The sequence below is a fragment of the Mus caroli genome, unplaced genomic scaffold (assembly GCF_978045245.1).
Source record: "Mus caroli unplaced genomic scaffold, Mus_caroli_1 scaffold_19, whole genome shotgun sequence".
Classification (NCBI taxonomy): Eukaryota; Metazoa; Chordata; class Mammalia; order Rodentia; family Muridae; genus Mus; species Mus caroli.
In genome coordinates, this window is record NW_028227274.1 from 75,241,134 (window position 1) to 75,258,434 (window position 17,301).

Genomic DNA, 17,301 nt, shown 5'->3' on the forward strand with positions numbered 1-17,301 from the left:
AGACCTGCCTAGACTACAGCCTGGCCAACTTAGCTCATCTCCAAATAAAAACCAAAAAAAGCTAAGACGGAGCTCAGTGGTAGAATGCTTTCCTCCTGTGCCTAAGGTCCTCAGTTCAGTAAGAGATATTGCTGACAGAGAGAGTCGTCTATAGTCATGAGTATTAAAGAGCCTGCATGAGAAACGCTCTCCTCCATAGTCTCGGCTTTTGAACTCTGGTCCCAGGCAGTGGCACTGTCTGGCGAGGGTCAGGTGGTACAGCTTGGTTGGAGGAAGTGCATTGCTACAGGAAGGCTGAGGGAGAAAAGGATTTGTGTCATCTGTAGGTCGCTTCCTCTGCTTCATGCTTGTGGTTCAAGATCCAAGCTCTCGGCTTTCTGCTCTGACTGCCATGCCTGCTGATGTTCTGATAATTTGACCAATCAGTAGTGAGCAGGAAACAAAATCTAGCCAGGACAGGATAGCCCACCAACAGACTGCAGACAGCAGTTAAAGCCTGGCTCACAGCTCAGCAGAGTGGATTGCCCTTACATAATGGCAGGGAAAGTGTCTCCTGCTGGAGCTTCAACCAGCCTTGGGCATCAGCATGCAGCAAAGGCCACTGCTAGAGGGCCAGAAGCAGACCTGTCCCATGTTGAGGAACAACCCGGACCACATTGCTGCTGGGAGGAGGTTGCACCAGGGAATTCAATGGCAGCCGAGCCGGTGCTTGGCACGGTGCTGAGGCTGCAGCCCTCCTGGCTTCCAGTACTGACCCGGATAAGCTGTGGGAATACTTGATGAAACTTGTCCATCACCGTGGGCATTCTTGTGGAGACCTATATCAGAAAGACGGTACACAACTTGCTTCGTTCCTTTGACGGGGACTTGAAGAAACTGACTCTACTGGGGCACATCCCTGAGCCTGGCCCAGAGGATTCCTTAGGGAGCCAAGGTAGAAAGCACCCCAGGGGCACTCTACAGGGGAACCATAATTTCAGTGCCATCTCGTAAACATGACAGCACCCAGGAACTGCTTCCATAGCTGAGAGCATCCACACAAAGAGGACAGAAAGCTGGAACGCCAGGGTCCTTATACTAAAAGGCACATCACTGGGAGAGGAGACACGAGCTGCTCCCTCCCCAGAGGTGTACCAGCTTCTCCTCTACATCAGGGGTCTCCTCATGACCACCATGTGCCAGGCCTCCTCATGCTCACCTGTCCTGCCCTATCCCACAGCAGCAAACCACAATCTATCCCTAACGAATCCCAGCCAATACCTGCAAAAGGCCACACCCTTGCCCTCTGATACAGGTAGGGCTCAAGACGGTCCCAAGGAGGGAGAACTCCGGTGCAAGAGCAAGAACTGGAAGTCAGCCTGGAGGGTGATTAGAAGTTACCAGCTTTGAAGGGTCAGAAATCCCACAGGGCCTTTTCAACAGCCGGGAAATCCAAGGCCGCCGTCAGAGACAGCGGGAGGTGTTGGTCGCCCTCTAGTGGTGGCTGGAAAGCGAGGAGAAGGGAACTCCAGGTCGCTAAAGGTTTGTCCAAAGGCAAATAAATGTCCTCAAACAGGTTGGAAGTGCCAAAGCGCTTGGAGGATACCTAATCTGACCCAAAGACACCAGATCCAAACTACCTGGACAGAGAAGAGAGGGTAGCAGCGACAGCGGCGGACGTGGTGCCCAGAGCAGAACAGATTTCAAGCATTCCCAAGTCACGGAAAGAGAAGCCACACATACCCAGTTGGCATGGAAAGATCGTCTTTGGGGCACACCTCACCTATGACAAGCTATTGAAGAAAAAGGCAACGAAAGCAGCAGCCTCCGCTCAAGGAAACAAGAAGTTTAAAAGTGATTCAAAAGAGCTATTAAAAATCCTGGGTTTGATTTCATATTCTCACTGTGTACAGAAACAAGCCAGGGAAAGTGCAACCCGTGAGAGCATATGGGGCAAGCTGAGAGGCAAGCTGAGAAGGTCTCCCCTGAAGCCAGTGCAGCCACACCCTGCATGACCCAGGTTGTAGGCCAAAGGAGCTGGGTGTGTATGTGTGTGTGTGTGTGTGTGTGTGTCCACTTTCTGTCCCAGTGGATGTCCATCCAGCCAGATGGGGAAAGTACCCTTCACTCCAGGAAGAGGAGAAGGCGTTAATCCAGATGTCCACAGTGAGGAAATGGACAGAGTGGGTCCCAACACACTGCTGCTAAAGCAGAAATGAAGACAGGTCCATTCTGTGTCTTGGGGTTGCTGTATGCATGTATGCATTTGTCAGAACTCATGGAGCTATATACCAAGGAAAACTGAAAGGAAATAAAACTTGAGACATGTGATTCATGTAATTTATGTCAAATAGCCCAAAGAGGAGTTTGTGAGCTTTAAAACCTGGGGCTGAGAACATAGCAAAACAGGCCAGGACATGCCCGGGCAGGCCCGTGGTTACATGTCCTGACTGGCCTGGTGCCTCCCTATCTCCCGCCCTTCTGACAGTCTGTTGATGTTTAAATGGACCAATCATGTGAAACTGCGCCAATTCCTCCCTGACCCCACCCCTTTTCTATAAAAGTCCCTAGCTTCCAAAAGCCTCTGGGTCGAAACCACTGTCTCCTGCATGAGATACTTTTCAACCCGGAGCTCCGCCATTATGGCTCCACCATGTGGTCAACACCTCTGTCTCCTGCGGGAGATATGTGTCGGCCCGGAGCTCCGTCATTAAACTACCTCGTGTTCTTACATCAAGTTGGCCATCTGTTCGTGATTCTTGGGTGCTCGCGAATCGAGAATTGAGTGGGGGGTTCCCCACTAGGTTCTTTCAAACAAACTCTACTGTATGCTAACTTTGTATGAATAGAGTAAGAACAAAATTACATTGCTGCCGGGCATGGTGGCACACGCCTGTAATCCCAGCACTCGGGAGGCAGAGGCAGGCGGATTTCTGAGTTCGAGGCCAGCCTGGTCTACAAAGTGAGTTCCAGGACAGCCAGGGCTATACAGAGAAACCCTGTCTCGAAAAAAAAAATGGCAAGTCCAGCCTGGGACCTAGCAAGAAGAAGACAAGGGATGAGACAGAGGGTTACACAGTGGGAATATCTTCTATAAAGTACATTCTGCTCCTGGGTGGAGATGCCACAATGAGGCCCACTGTCTTTAAGTTAATATATGGAAAAGAAAAAGCTTGCAACGTAGGTAGTAAAACAAGGGGATGCAGGATGAAGAAACTATTCTCTTCAGTGTAAAGAAGTATAAAAACCTGGGCTGGAGAGATGGCTCAGCAGTTAAGAGCACTGACTGCTCTTCTGAAGGTCCTGAGTTCAAATTCTAGCAACCACATGATGGCTCACAACCATCTGTAATGATGAGATCTGATGCCCTCTTCTGGTGTGTCTGAAGACAGCTACAGTGTACTTAGATAAAATAATAACTAAATCTTAATATATATATTATATATTATGTATATACCCATATGCTATTATGACATGTAAAGGAATAGGACATTACTGATGGTTGTTTCCTCCATATTGGAAAAGTCTCTGGGGGGGGGGGGGAGGGGGCGGGGCTTATGAGACTCAGGAGGTCAACAAACTTCACAAGTCTGGGAAAAGCTGAAACTTGCAAGGTTCACTAGGGCCCCTTTCCACAGCGACAGCTGCAGAAAACACCTGCTGTGTGGGAGACTGGGCAGCGCAGCCACTGGGGTGGGGGGGGTGGGGTCCCCTGCTCTGACCTGTCATGATAGGAGATTACCGTGTTAAACAAAGTAAGCCAGAACCATAAAAACAGTATGGCATGTGTGTTCCCTGAGACATGCAAGAGAACTGCCTGCAAGCTGTGCAGTGCTCCAGATGTGAGCAGAGAGCTCCAGATGTGCAGCCTTCAGGAGTCCCCATAGGGGTGGGGGTCGGGGGGGAGGGGGCTTTGCAGTAATGCAGCTGTTTTTGGCTCATCTCTGGCCCTGTAAACAGCCCCTCACCCACACTCCTGTAGGGACCCCAATAAAAACTTGGTTCAAATTGGATTTTGAAACCATCATTACTTTGGTCCGCGATGGGTTTCCTTTCTGGAGCGAGTGTGTGCATGCATGTGTGTTGCACTTCTGACAAGTGTCACGTAACAAAGGGTAAGTAAAGAATCAATGGTAGGGAAATTGGCACTGACTTTTTATTGTACACTTGTCTGTTTGTCTTTGAGACAAGGTCTCTTATGATGTAAGCCTAGCTTGGAACTTGCGATGTAGACCAGGCTACCCTCAAACTTACAATGTTTCCCATGCTTCTGTCCCTGAGAGACGGTATTACAGACATGAGGCTATGTACTGACACATTCCATAAACAAGCTATTGATTGGTCCTGCTAGCTTTGAACTCTCAGAGATTGTTCTACCTCAGCCTACCAAGCCCCAGGATTTAAAAAGTGGTTACTGCACCAAGCCTGTTTGCACTTTTTTTTTTTTTTTTGGATTTTCGAGACAGGGTTTCTCTGTGTAGCCCAGCTGTCCTGGAACTCACTCTGTAGACCAGGCTGGCCTCGAACTCAGAGATCCGCCTGCCTCTGCCTCCCAAGCGCTGGGATTAAAGGCGTGCGCCACCACGCCCGGCCTGTTTGCACTTTTATGTCTTTATAAAAAGTCATGTCGAAGCCGGGCGTGGTGGTGCACGCCTGTAATCCCAGCACTCGGGAGGCAGAGGCAGGTGGATTTCTGAGTTCAAGGCCTGCCTGGTCTACAAAGTGAGTGCCAGGACAGCCAGGGCTATACAGAGAAACCCTGTCTCGAAAAACCAAAAAAAAAAGAAAAACAAAACAACAACAAAGTCAAAGTGTATTGAGGCTGCAGAGATGGCTGATGATTCAGATTTGCTGCTCTTCCAGAGGACCTGAGTTCAGTTGCCAGTATCTACAGTAGTACTCTCACAAATGCATGGCGCTCACGCACGCGCACACACACACACACACACACACACTTGAAATGTACTATATTAAGCCTAACATTTATACACAACAAAATGTCTCCAGCTGAAGAGCACAGAGGGCTGGAGAGACGGCTAGGAGGTGAGAGCCCTTGCTGTGCTTGCAGAGGGCCTTACTTCAGTTCCCACCACCCAGGCCAGGCTGCTCACAAGTGCCTGCATCTCCAAGTCTACGGTACCTATCTCAGTTAGGGTTTCTAATTGCTGTAAAGAGACACCGTGACCCCAGAAACTATTATGAATGGGGCTGGCTTAAATCAGAGAATCAGTCCATTGCCATCATGGTGGAAAGCACGGCATGGTGCAGGCAGACACAGTGCTGAAGAGGTAGCTCAGGGTTCTACAACTGGATCTGCAGGCTGCAGGATCCGAGAGTGCACCATAAGGCCTGGCTTGAGCATAGGAAACCTCAAAGCACACCCTCATTGACACACTTCCTTCAACAAGGCCACACCTCCTAATGCCACTCCATGAACAGTCAAATCTGAGTCTACAGGGCTATGCTTATTCAAACCAGTTCAATACCTGCCTCCCTCTTTTGGCCTCCACTCAGGTACACGTATACACATAAAATGGGGAAGGGGACCAGGCCGATGAGTTTTAAGAAACACGCAGAGGTAATCAATACTCTCCTGAGATTTAGAACCTTCCTATCATCATAAGATATCACCTCTGCCTGCATGGTTATTAGCAGAATCCAGTTCCTTTTGGGGTAGGCTCTGAGTCTGCTTCTGGTTGCCTGTTGGCTGGAAGCTGCCTCCAACTCCTTTTCACTTTGGCTTCTAAGCAGCAGCTCACAATATAGCAGCTTGCTTTGACAGTCGGGGGATGTTTCTCCTTTTGGAGGCTTTGGGGGTTTTATGATCTATAGGACCATGCTTGGCCATAATCTCTTCGTATACTTTTCTCCTCCCAGAGTTGGGCAGGAACTGAATTTCTCTGGGCTGCGTCCTTCATTCTTTTCCTTCAGACTTCCTCTGTGTGCTTCCGTTTACATCATTTCTAGTGTGGAAATGATTACATCATTTCTTCAGTAATCTACCTCTGACCCCACCCAGTGCATTTGTCTTTCAGGAGTAGTACTGTTTTTCAACTCTTCAAGTTCCATTTTCTTCTTTCTTTATTTGTTTGTTTTTAAGACAGGGTCTCAATGTAGACCAGGCTAGCCTCAAAGTCAAAGAGTTCCAACTGTTCCCGCCCACTAAATGCTGGGATTAGCCCAGTGGTGGAGATAAACGCCTTTAATCCAAGCATGGGGTTGGGGGGAGGCAGTGGCAGGCAAATCTCTTGAGTTTGGGGGGGAGTGTGTGCCCTACCCCAGCTTCCCACTTCCACTCTTTTTTTTTTTTTTGGTTTTTTTTTCGAGACAGGGTTTCTCTGTGTAGCCTTGGCTGTCCTGGAACTCACTCTGTAGACCAGGCTGGCCTCGAACTCAGAAATCCTCCTGCCTCTGCCTCCCGAGTGCTGGGATTAAAGGCGTGCGCCACCACGCCCGGCCCCACTTCCACTCTTATCATCCCTTGTGCTTTTCTCCTCCTCGGGTCATGTTTTCCTTCCAATCCCTAAGTGTATTTTGATGGGATTTTTCTTTATGTCTATGTCTTTCCTGCAAGTAGGACTGTGTGCCAAGTTTATGACTGGTATCTACAGAAACCAGAAGAGGGCATTAGATCCCCCAGGTCAGGCACGGTATCGTCTTGGTGGGTACAGAATGACACAGTATACAGGGCCAAAGGACATGGGCCTCCTATAGTGTCAATGGTTGCCATGGGTTTAAGGCTTGTTTGTATAACAATGTGCATATTTTACATTCCTCCTTTAAGCACTAAAATCCCTGTTAATGTTAATGACTCCATGATAATCAGGCAGCCCAAGTCCAGCAGGCAAAGGTGTGGCTAAGGTCTCAGCAGAATGTTAAACACTGGGACCTTCTGGACAGGTCTTAGTCTGTGGGAAAGAACTCTAAAAACATGCAAATATGTAATTTCTCAATTATGCAAAAAAAAGACAAGGATGCAATATGAATCATGCGGGGCTTCACAAATCTAAAGGAACAGAGGCAGCTACACTATGAGCCAGCTTGTCCAAAAGATACAAAGACAGGCAGATACAAATTCAGGCAGATTCCTGAGTTCAAGGTCAGTCTGGGACAGGGCAAGGGTAGGCCAGGGTGTGATAGAAATGGTAATTTCAGGACTGGGTCCCACCCGGGTAGTTCAGCATCTGTACTTAACCAAGACGGGCAGGTCAGGAATGCTTTTGCAATGTTAAAAGAAAATGTGAGCTGGGTCCCCAGATGCAGCTCAACCAGGTAATCAAAAGGGATCCTGAAGGAAATGACTGGATTGATGTGTAAAATGATGGAGCTTGGGATCCACTATCCAGAGAAGTTTTTAGAATAGGACGAGAAAACTGCTTGGAGAAATGGCTCAAGCAGAACAAAGAGAGAGCTGTCTAGAGATCTCCTAAGAAAGAAAGCAGATGAGAGAAAGGAGGAGGGGAGAGAGAGAGAGTGCAGAACCTCGAGAAAGCAGGCTAGAAAGCTGTCTCTAGCAGAACCTAGGCCACGATTTGACTTGGAGCCCTTTGTCTGACATTCGCAGACACCCCTTCCTCAGGACCCTCTCCAGGCCAAGGCTGGTCCTTGGTGAGCAGTTTTCGACAAGTGATGATGGGAACAGAACCCAGGCCTCTGCAAGAGCGGCAAGTGCTTCTAACTGCTGAGCCAGTTCTCGTGCCCTACTGACTAGGTATGTTTTAAATCTTGGCCTACTCATTTGTTTCCTGTAATATTTCTGAATCAATTTGGTACTGGCTGCTTTTTGCCTTGTTTTTTCTTGTTTCTTATGACTAAAGCAATTTTTCAGCATGTGATAGACGTTGAGGATATGAATTAAGAGTTTGTTTTGTTTTGTTTTCTCTCTTTTAAAATCTATTAAAAATTTCCGGAGAGTACCTGTGGGGTGAGAGGGCAATCAAGGGAGCTGGCTTTCTGCCTCTACCACGCAGGTCCCAGGTACACCTCCCCCACTAGGCCATCTGTGAAGCTTCTGTCTATCTTTTGACAATAAGGTCTAAGCTGACCCAAAACTTACTAGTCAATCCAGGCTAGCCTTGATCTAGCAATCCTCCTGACCCAGTTTACCAGGTGCTGGGATTACAGGCCAACAGTCAGGCTGAGGAAGTCCGAAATGTATGGTATTCTTTGAAACTTTTATTTTGGCAGACCGGGTAGCTATTTCCAGGGTAGTCTGAGCCTAGCGAGGTTTCTTGGGGGCTTTGTTGGGGAGGGCGTCTGAAGTCGGCTTTACTCCGGGGCTAGTTTTGCTTGTCTCTTTGGGGTCTTCACACAGGTTTGGTCCAAACTCAACATCTCTCATGCTGTGAGAAGTGAATGGGTGTTCGCTTTACAGTTCCTGGGCATTGCTCTTCTCAGCCTCACTTGGTCAGTTTGCCACTGTGTGACTTAGTATTCAGCCCAAACTTAAGAACTTTGGACTTGCTTTTCAGCATAGCTCTGTAACTTTAATTTTTTTCAAACACCTATTTTTAATGATGATTCTCAAACGCTTAAACCTCTCGTGTAGCCCACCATCCACCAGAGGTAGTGGGAAAGAAAGAATCCAGGGGAAGTGGACCTGTTTAGAAAGGTTCTTTGGAGCAACTCCAGTATGTGTTGTCTGAAAATCTGCAGTTCAGTTCACAGGCTAGCAGGCAGAGGCAGCTTGACCCACTTGCAGACACTTCATGGATACCCCAGCAGTCCAGTGCAGTAGGGTTGGGACAGCAAACATGAATCAACAGCGGTGGCACTACCTAATAGAGACAGCCAGGCCTCAGCCTCGGCCCAAGTCGGCACGAGGGACCCGGAGGGACACCAGGAAAAGTTCTCTGCTGTGCCTTTCTCAGTGAATTGAAGATCAGTGAAGACTTGCCACTCACAAGCGCTGCTAGCTCTATAAGCAAGCCTCGCTCAGCCTCTGTCACTGTCCACTGAGTCCTATTTATATCCTCCAAACATGTCTTCCACGGGTCTTGCCTCAGCATGTTCATCTGTCTCACCTGACATCACTCTGTCAATCATCCCGAGTTCTTGGAAGCCACAAGACACTGCAGCACACCACCAGAAGTGTTTTTGGAGCATTTCTTACTATGGAGTCCTGAAAAATGCAGCTTAACTATGCAATGTAAGGCAGACCAATTACATGCATGTCTTTAGCGAAGAATCCTTCATCATGTGTCCTTTCAAGTGCTTGCTTTAGCAGAAGATCCTGCATCCTGTGTCAGCTTCAGCTAAACGTTCCTTCACAAGTCTGCCTTAGCCTTTCACCTGTATCCACTTCAGCTAAACATTCCTCCCTGTGTTTGCCCAGCAAAACACCATCTAACTGACTTTCCAAAGAACCCTTAAGTTTCCACTTCATAGCTCTCTCTCCTCTCTATGACTCTAATCCCCAATTTCCAATGATAAGTGTCCCAAACTCTGACCTGTCTCAGCACACCTACCATGCTCTTGAGTCTCTTCTTCCTATGTCAGAATCCAGGCACTGCTCTCATGGAGACCAGCATCTCCCCCCACTGCACTGTCTAAAGTCGATGCCCCAGTGTTGTGCTTCAGTTTAGTTTCCTTTGTTCTGTGTGTGCACACACACATAAACATACACGTACACTCACTCACTCGCATGCTAGAGAACTACATCAGGTATCTTCCTCAATATTTCTGCACTTAGGGGTTTTTTGTTTGTTTGCTTGCTTGTTTGTTTTTTGTTGTTTTTTTTTTTTTCTTTGTTTTGTTTTAGGACAGGGTCTGTCACTAAATCTGAAGCTTGCCAATTTGACTAGACTGGCTGACAATTAAGGCTGAGTGAATTCCGTCTCTGCCTGCTCAGCTCTGGGATTAGAGGCACTGACCACTATACACCCCTCACTCTTTATATGAGGACTACTGATCAAACTCAGGTCTCTACAGCAAGAGAACTAGTTCTGGGGCCTGCTATCAAAGTTTAAAGTGGAAGGCTATACCAATTTTTAAAATTAAGGTCTCATTTTGTAGCCCTGGCTGACCTGGAACTTTCCCTTTTTTTTTAAAAGATTTATTTATTATTTATTATATGTAAGTACACTGTATCTGTCTTCAGACACTCCAGAAGAGGGCGTCAGATCTCATTACAGATGGTTGTGAGCCACCATGTGGTTGCTGGGATTTGAACTCCGGTCCTTCGGAAGAGCAGTCGGGTGCTCTTACCTGCTGAGCCATCTCACCAGCCCAACCTGGAACTTTCTATGTAGACCAGGCTGGACTTGAATTTGGAGATTTACCTGCCTTAGCCTCCCGGGTGCTAAGATGGCAGGTGTGTGTCATTATGCCCAGCCATATGCCAATTTTAAAGGTGCTTTTCAGATATATCCGGTTGAGGCTGGAGGTGGGGCTCATGGGGCTCAGTTATAAACACTTGCAGGAGTGCCTGGGTTTCCAGCACCCTGGCTGGATAACTAGTAACTTCCTGTAACTCCATCTCTGAGAGATCCTGTGCCTCGGCCTCTGCAGGCATCTGCACACACATGGCAGACACACATACATATAGATAAAAATAAAACCAGGCTAGAGATATGACTCTGTGGCTAAGAGCATGCACTGCTCTTGTAGAGGACCTGCAGTTTCTAGCACCTGGAACTGCCTTAAGTGCTACTGCAGGGGATCTGAGGACTTCCTGGACACCTGCACTCACACATGCACACACACACACACACACACACACACACAGGCTTTTACACACATAATGAAAAACAAAATAGGGGCTGGAGAGATGGCTCAGTGGTTAAGAGCACTGACTGCTCTTCCGAAGGTCCTGAGTTCAAATCCCAAAAACCACATGGTGGCTCACAACCATCTGTAACTAGATCTGATGCTCTCTTCTGGTAACTCTTAGCTGCAGTGTACTTAGATATAATAATAAATAAATCTAAAAAAAAGAAAAACCAAAACTTCAAAAAACACAATCTTAAAAAAAAAAAAAAAAGCTATATCTGGGTGGTGAGATTTATATTTCTTTGTGGTTAAAATTAGAACCTAACCAGTCATGGTGGCTCATGGCAGTAATTCTAGTATGTGGGAGGCAGGAGGATCATTGCAAATTAGAGAACAGCATAGTCCATAGGGTGAGTTTCTTAGTAAAAACCCTATCGCAATGCCCCCACCCCCAAAGAAGTTGTTTATACAAACAAAACCAAGTAAGGATGTTTTTAATGCAAAATCTGGATATTCCTAGGAGTGGTCATACATCGACATCGCTCCATCCTGATGCTAACAGAATTGCAGCTTGTCTGAGAGCTCTCCCTCCCTGTCTTGTCCAGGTCGAACCAGAAGAATGTGGTTCAGCGCAGTCATTCATGCACTTGTGTTCTGGGTTCCTGTTTTGCTTTGTTTGGTTTGAAACAAAGCAGGCTTGGTGGTCTAGGTATTTAACCCATACTAGCCTGGAACTTACTTTATAAGCTACCTTTGAACTCTCAGTCCTCCTGCCCCTGCCTCCCGAGTGCTGGGGCTGGGATTATACCAGTGCATCTCAATGTGTAGCTTTTAAAGCCACGGCAATTTGAAAGCCCGGTGGTGGTGGCGCACGCCTTTAATCCCAGCACTTGGGAGGCAGAGGCAGGTGGATTTCTGAGTTGGAGGCCAGCCTGGTCTACAGAGTGAGTTCCAGGACAGCCAGGGCTACACAGAGAAACCCTGTCCAAAAAAAAGGAAAAAAGAAAAGAAAAGAAAAGAAAAGAAAAGAAAAGAAAAGAAAGAAGAAAGAAAGAAAAAAGAAAGAAAGAAAGAAAGAAAGAAAGAAAGAAAGAAAGAAAGAAAAAGAAAAGAAAGAAAGAAAGATGCCCACAAGGCTGCAAGTAGTAGCAGTGATAAAGCAGTTAATCTTCTCTGTGTAAGAACAAAGTAAAATGGGCCGGGACATGCTGGCAAACACCTTTAATCCCAGCACTTGGGAGGCAGAGGCAGGCGGATTTCTGAGTTCAAGGCCAGCCTAGTCTACAGAGTGAGTTCCAGGACAGCCAGGGCTACACAGGGAAACCCTGTCTCAAAAAAAAAAAAAAAAAAAGCAAAACATAAAACACAAGTTACTTAAAATTCAGCTTAGCTTTATGGTGATTTAGAACTTGTTTAATTGGTATTTAGAACTGAACATTATTTCTCGCTATTGGTATTTCAATAGATGCTTAAATGTTTTGAACATTTAAAGTTTAATAAGCCTCAATTCTTTGAAGGAAAACACTGAGGTAATTAAATTTTCAATTACTTGGGTTTTTTTTTTTTTTTTTTTAGGGATCCATGCAATTAATAAAAGCTAAGGCATTTAACACTCATTTTAAAAGTTAGTCAACTGCTTCATCAATTATCTGAACACATACTAAATAATTTTTAATACAAAGGCTCACCTTAGGCAAAGCAGAAACCTCTTTAAAAGTACATGAGAGAAAGAGTGCACAGCCCTCAGCAGAGAGAGGAGACTCCTGATCAGCTGAGACTGGGCTCAAACAGGAAACCTAGCTTTGGGCCCCACCGATCTGCAGCAGCGACCACAAGAGTGTGTGGCTCAGGCTTTCCATAACCATTCCCGGGCATTAAGCCAGTCATTACTTGTCTCAAATTGTGTGTTCACATTTAAAACACTGGAGCTACTGCTCCTTACAACCTGCCTGGTCTCAGAGCATTTCAGAGGTTCTTATATTTGAGTTGAAAAACCAACAAGCAAGCAAACAGACACCAGCAGAGGTATAGAAACTGGATTCAACCTTATTTCTGGTAGTTTCTTTCTTTCTTTTTCTTTTCTTTCTTTCTTTTGACAAAGTCTCATTCAGGTATCTCAGGCTGGCACCCACCCTGAGCCTTACCCTCTGACCTCTGCCTCCTAAGACCACAAACACTCGCCACCACACCCACACCAAGCTTATGATGTGCTGAAGATGGAAGTCGGGGCTTCCTACATGCTACGAAGATACTCTACCAACTGACCTATATTCCCAGCCCCTGGATATAGTCTAACTTTAATTAAACACTAAATTTAAAATACTGGAAGAGAAAGCCTGCCACCCAAAGTCACCCATAGCATCAGTATTCCATAGAATCTTATAACACAAATCTGTATTCATCAGGGTGCTCCAGAGAGACAAACCTGTAAGATACACCATATATATATATATATATATATATATATATATATATATATATATGCAAGTATGTATGCACGCACACACACACACACACACACACACACACACACTGTGAAGCATCCTTTGGTGTCCTGGGGCGTCTGGATGTCAGATGGCAGACTCTGTGTATACATATCCCCATATACCTAGAGTCACTTCTAGGTTACATATCCATTATAAATTCTTCCTAAAGGAGGGAAAATGGAAGCCAAGGAGTGAAGCAGAGGAGGGGAGGAGGGAAAATTATCTTAAAATACATGACACTTTTTCAGAACTGGGGGCATGAGTTTCTCTAAGTAACCTATGACAAACCTGAGACCACACCGGACACTTGGAAACATTCCGGGAACCTTAATACCCCATCTTGATTAGATGATCACAATTCCTGTGGACAACCAGTTCTCTTTATAACAAATGCACCAGTCACCTCCGCGCCATCTTTACCTTTTCCCTTTCTCAAATCCCTGTGCACAGTACATCGTTAAAGATTGCTTTAGTGAGCACAGACCCACTGCATGCAACGTTGAGGGTAGCTACACATTGCTCTAGTGCCATCTAGAGCCTAAAACAAAAACAAACAAAAAAGACTTGGCTCTTTGTCTTTTAAGCTTCTGAGAACTTGTTTTCGAGAGTATGCTACATGCAGACAACAGATAATAAATTAATTACAGTTAGGGAGTACCTTTTAATGTACAGACTTTAGGAGTTTGGAGACCTTCTGATCAGAAAGAATGTATCTGCTGCTGAGGGAGACATAGTAGAGAGTGTCAGGAAAAACAAAACAAAACAAAAAAAACCTCTAGGACAGCTTTCTGTCTCACTATCGTGTTCCATGGGTCCTGCCAAAGCTTGAGTTTGTTTTTCCAAGTATAATAGAAATCCATTAAAAGAATCTCAGTCAAAGAGTAACTTTCAGTGAAGAGTGGAGAGGGGCAACCTCAACAGAGAAGAGATAAAAGCCTACTGAGGTGGGGCTGGTGAAGGCTCCTGGGGCAGCAGGATGGGGGCAGTAACATGAACTATTAAAGAGAAGTTAAATAAGTAAAATAAAGACCATTTGTTGATGTTTTCCTTCTGTGAGGAACTGTAGGTAACTGGGAGTTCTGATTTTAATAACGGTGCATGCTATTACACTATCCCAGAGTCAGGGAGAGGGAAAAGGTATAGGTGTTGACAAAGAAAGTTGAAAGTAGGCGGTGAACAAAACAAAGACAAAGATGCAGAAGCGAGTAGCCAGCAATCATTATGCCCTCCATACAGCATCTTTCTGAGACAAGGGTCCCATACCGAGCAGGGTGGGCTACGAGGAGTTTGGGTGTTTCCCACATATGGATAAAATTGGAATCACGGAGATGTGTGAAAGCATTTAGGCCCGTGCTTGGTGTGTGTTTACGAGGCCAGTTTCACAAGCCCATTTCCCAGTCTGTTTCAGCAAGTCCCACTGGAGCCCAAGGGTCTGCTCTTGTCAGGAGGCAGTGCTTCTGATTCTCATGCAGGTGGTTCAGGCTCAGTCAGAGTGGAGTGGGGCTTAAACAACGCCCGGGTGCCCCTTCTGGACCGTGCAGAGGTTGGAAGGTACAGAGGATGCCCGACAGGAGGTGGTGTGTTTTGGGCGTGAGGTATTATTGGCAGTTTAAAGAGCAATAGAAGAACTGGAGAGATGGTTCAGCAGTTAAGAACACTGGCTGCTCCTCCAAGAGGATCTAGCACAGGCATTGCTGCTAACAACCGTCTGTAACTCCAGACCCTGGAGCTCCAACGCACTCTTTTGGCCTCTGCAGGCACTGAATACAGGTGGTGCACAGACATACACTCAGATAAAACGCACACACACACACAAAATAATTTTGGGTTTTGGTTTTTTTTTTTTTTAAGGTAAAAAGACAGGAGGGTAATAATTAAATAGCCTTATCTACCCAATGCAGTCACCACCTGTGGAGCTTTAAGAAAAAAAAAAAAAAACAATAAAAAGGACCCACCCTGAATCCCTGAGGAGGTGCCAGATGTCCGTATTTCCTTGTGTTCATCTTTCCCCAGCACCCCCCACCCCCACCCACCCCACCCCCGTACCCGCAGTATTGTTTTGCTGCTCGGTGCCTGCAACACGGTAAGCTTTCAATTCATGTTCACTGTTGTGGAAATATTGCTGGCAGTAGCAGACGACCCACACCACAGGATACCACGGGGTGTATTGTAAATTCGCAAAACCCTCGTTTGAAAAGGACCACGGTCAATTTTCTCTTACTTCATATGGAGACCCTGAAGGGGAAGGGCTTGTTTAATGTCTATGAGCCTTGATAATGACAACTGAGAACGTAAATCTAGAATTCTTCCTTCAGGTCATTGCTTTGTTTATTTGTTTAATAGCGGGGAGACCTTTCAACAATCCCATTTTTTGTTTGTTTTTATGTTTTGTTTTGAGACAGGGTTTCACTATGTATCTATCCTCTCTGGCTGGCCTAACTCTTGCTATGTATATAGTCCAGGCTGATTTCGACCTCACAAAGGCCAGCCTATTTCTGCCCCGGATGCTGACATTAAATGGCATTCATCACCAGCCTAACTCAACAATCTCATTTTGCACACTTCAAACATCAACCAGTAGCCTAATTTGACCTTCAAAATCCAATTTTCTTACGTCACAAACCGACCGTGCAGCGGTGCTTCAAAAAGTTCAATGTCATCCCTAAACCCTCCACAGTTTGCCCCTCTATGTATCCTGCTTCAAATCCAGCCTCCTTCACTAAGGAAACCCAGAGCTACTGCGCTTGCGCCACTTGGGCGGCCGCCTCTGTCGCCATAGCAACCGGAGAGTCGCGAATCTGCCTGTTGTAACAAGAGTTCCTGGTACAATCCTGGGTTTTGCTTGTTTGGGATAGCTTTCCTTACCGCCTCCCGCGCCTGGTGAGTGAGTTTGAGAGTCTGGTAAGAAAGCTCCATTAGACACTGAGTCAGGGACCACGAAGAGAGAAGAGTAGCCCGCCACCAACGGACCTGTGCCTCCTGCAAACCGGACGCTTAACCAGCCCGCCCCCTTCGGCATTGGCCAGAGCCCAGACATGCCAGCCAATCATCGGCCACAGACGGATCCTTTAACGCGTCAATCAAGGTCACACTAAGCGTTTGATCCAGAGAGTCTGCGCAATCCCAGTCAATCAAGAGGCTGAGGGGGTGTGATTAGTAGAGCCTTTGGAGGTGGGATTTGCCAGTATTTGGGTTCGACTAATTCGTACTGTATTTAGCCCGGGTCTGAACAGCTGGCAGAGCAAGAAGCACTTTTGACCACCTAGTCATCTTTCCAGCCCACTTCTTTCTTGCTTTCAGCTTTCTGAGACAGGATCTCATGGTGCAGCGCTGGCTGACCCAGAACTTGCTATCTGAACTAGACTGACCTCTCTTACTGCGATCTTCCTGCCTCTACCAGCATAGCCCTGAGGTTGACAGGTGTGAGCCACTATACTGTTTCCGTTATGCCTTTCTTGTGTTAAAGCTTTAGTGTGTCATCGTTGGTGTCTGCCGTCTTCATTCACTCTCTGGTCCAGATATAAAATACTTAAGTGTCTTCCATCTTTGAAAGTATTACCTTCTAACTGTTGGGCTGAGTTGCCTCTCAGTCACTGTGAACATTGTGGAAGGACTAGTCTTTTTTTTTTTTTTTGGTTTTTCGAGACAGGGTTTCTCTGTATAGCCCTGGCTGTCCTGAAACTCACTTTGTAGACCAGACTGGCCTCGAACTCAGAAATCCGCCTGCCTCTGCCTCCTGAGTGCTGGGATTAAAGGCATGCACCACCTCGCCCAGCTTGGAAGGACTAGTCTTAATTTCTTCACTTCCCAATTGCTTCTCAACGCGTTCTAGCCCTGTTCTTTTGAATTCTTTCCTACTTGGGAAATTCGATAACATTATTTTATACTTTATCTTTTTGGGGGGTGGAGGAGAAACAAGGTCTCACATGTGGCAATCCTTCTGTCTCAGCCTTCTGAGTGCTGATATTACAGACATGAGCAACTACACCCAGCCTGTAACACTGTTTAAGACTGTTGACCACTATTTTGGAAGTACTAACACCTATAATTCATTAAATATCTATAGCACACAGGTTCTATGCGATTTAGAGTCCTACCTCATTATACTGCATTTTGTTGCTCTATG

General features: G+C 46.3%; 1 protein-coding gene across 2 annotated transcripts in view; it reads right to left on the minus strand.

Annotated features, from left to right (window-relative positions):
* Positions 1–16,189, minus strand: part of Katnal2 (katanin catalytic subunit A1 like 2) — a 70,643-nt gene extending 54,454 nt beyond the window's left edge. The window contains exon 1 of one of the 2 annotated variants that reach the window (XM_021150655.3): positions 16,041–16,186. In XM_021150655.3, coding sequence (XP_021006314.1) covers positions 16,041–16,091 — 51 coding nt within the window. In that variant the 5' untranslated portion in view covers positions 16,092–16,186. Of the gene's footprint in view, positions 1–16,040 lie in introns of both variants that reach the window. The other variant, XM_085833400.1, reaches the window with a different exon arrangement.
* Between the last annotated feature and the right edge of the window lie 1,112 nt (positions 16,190–17,301).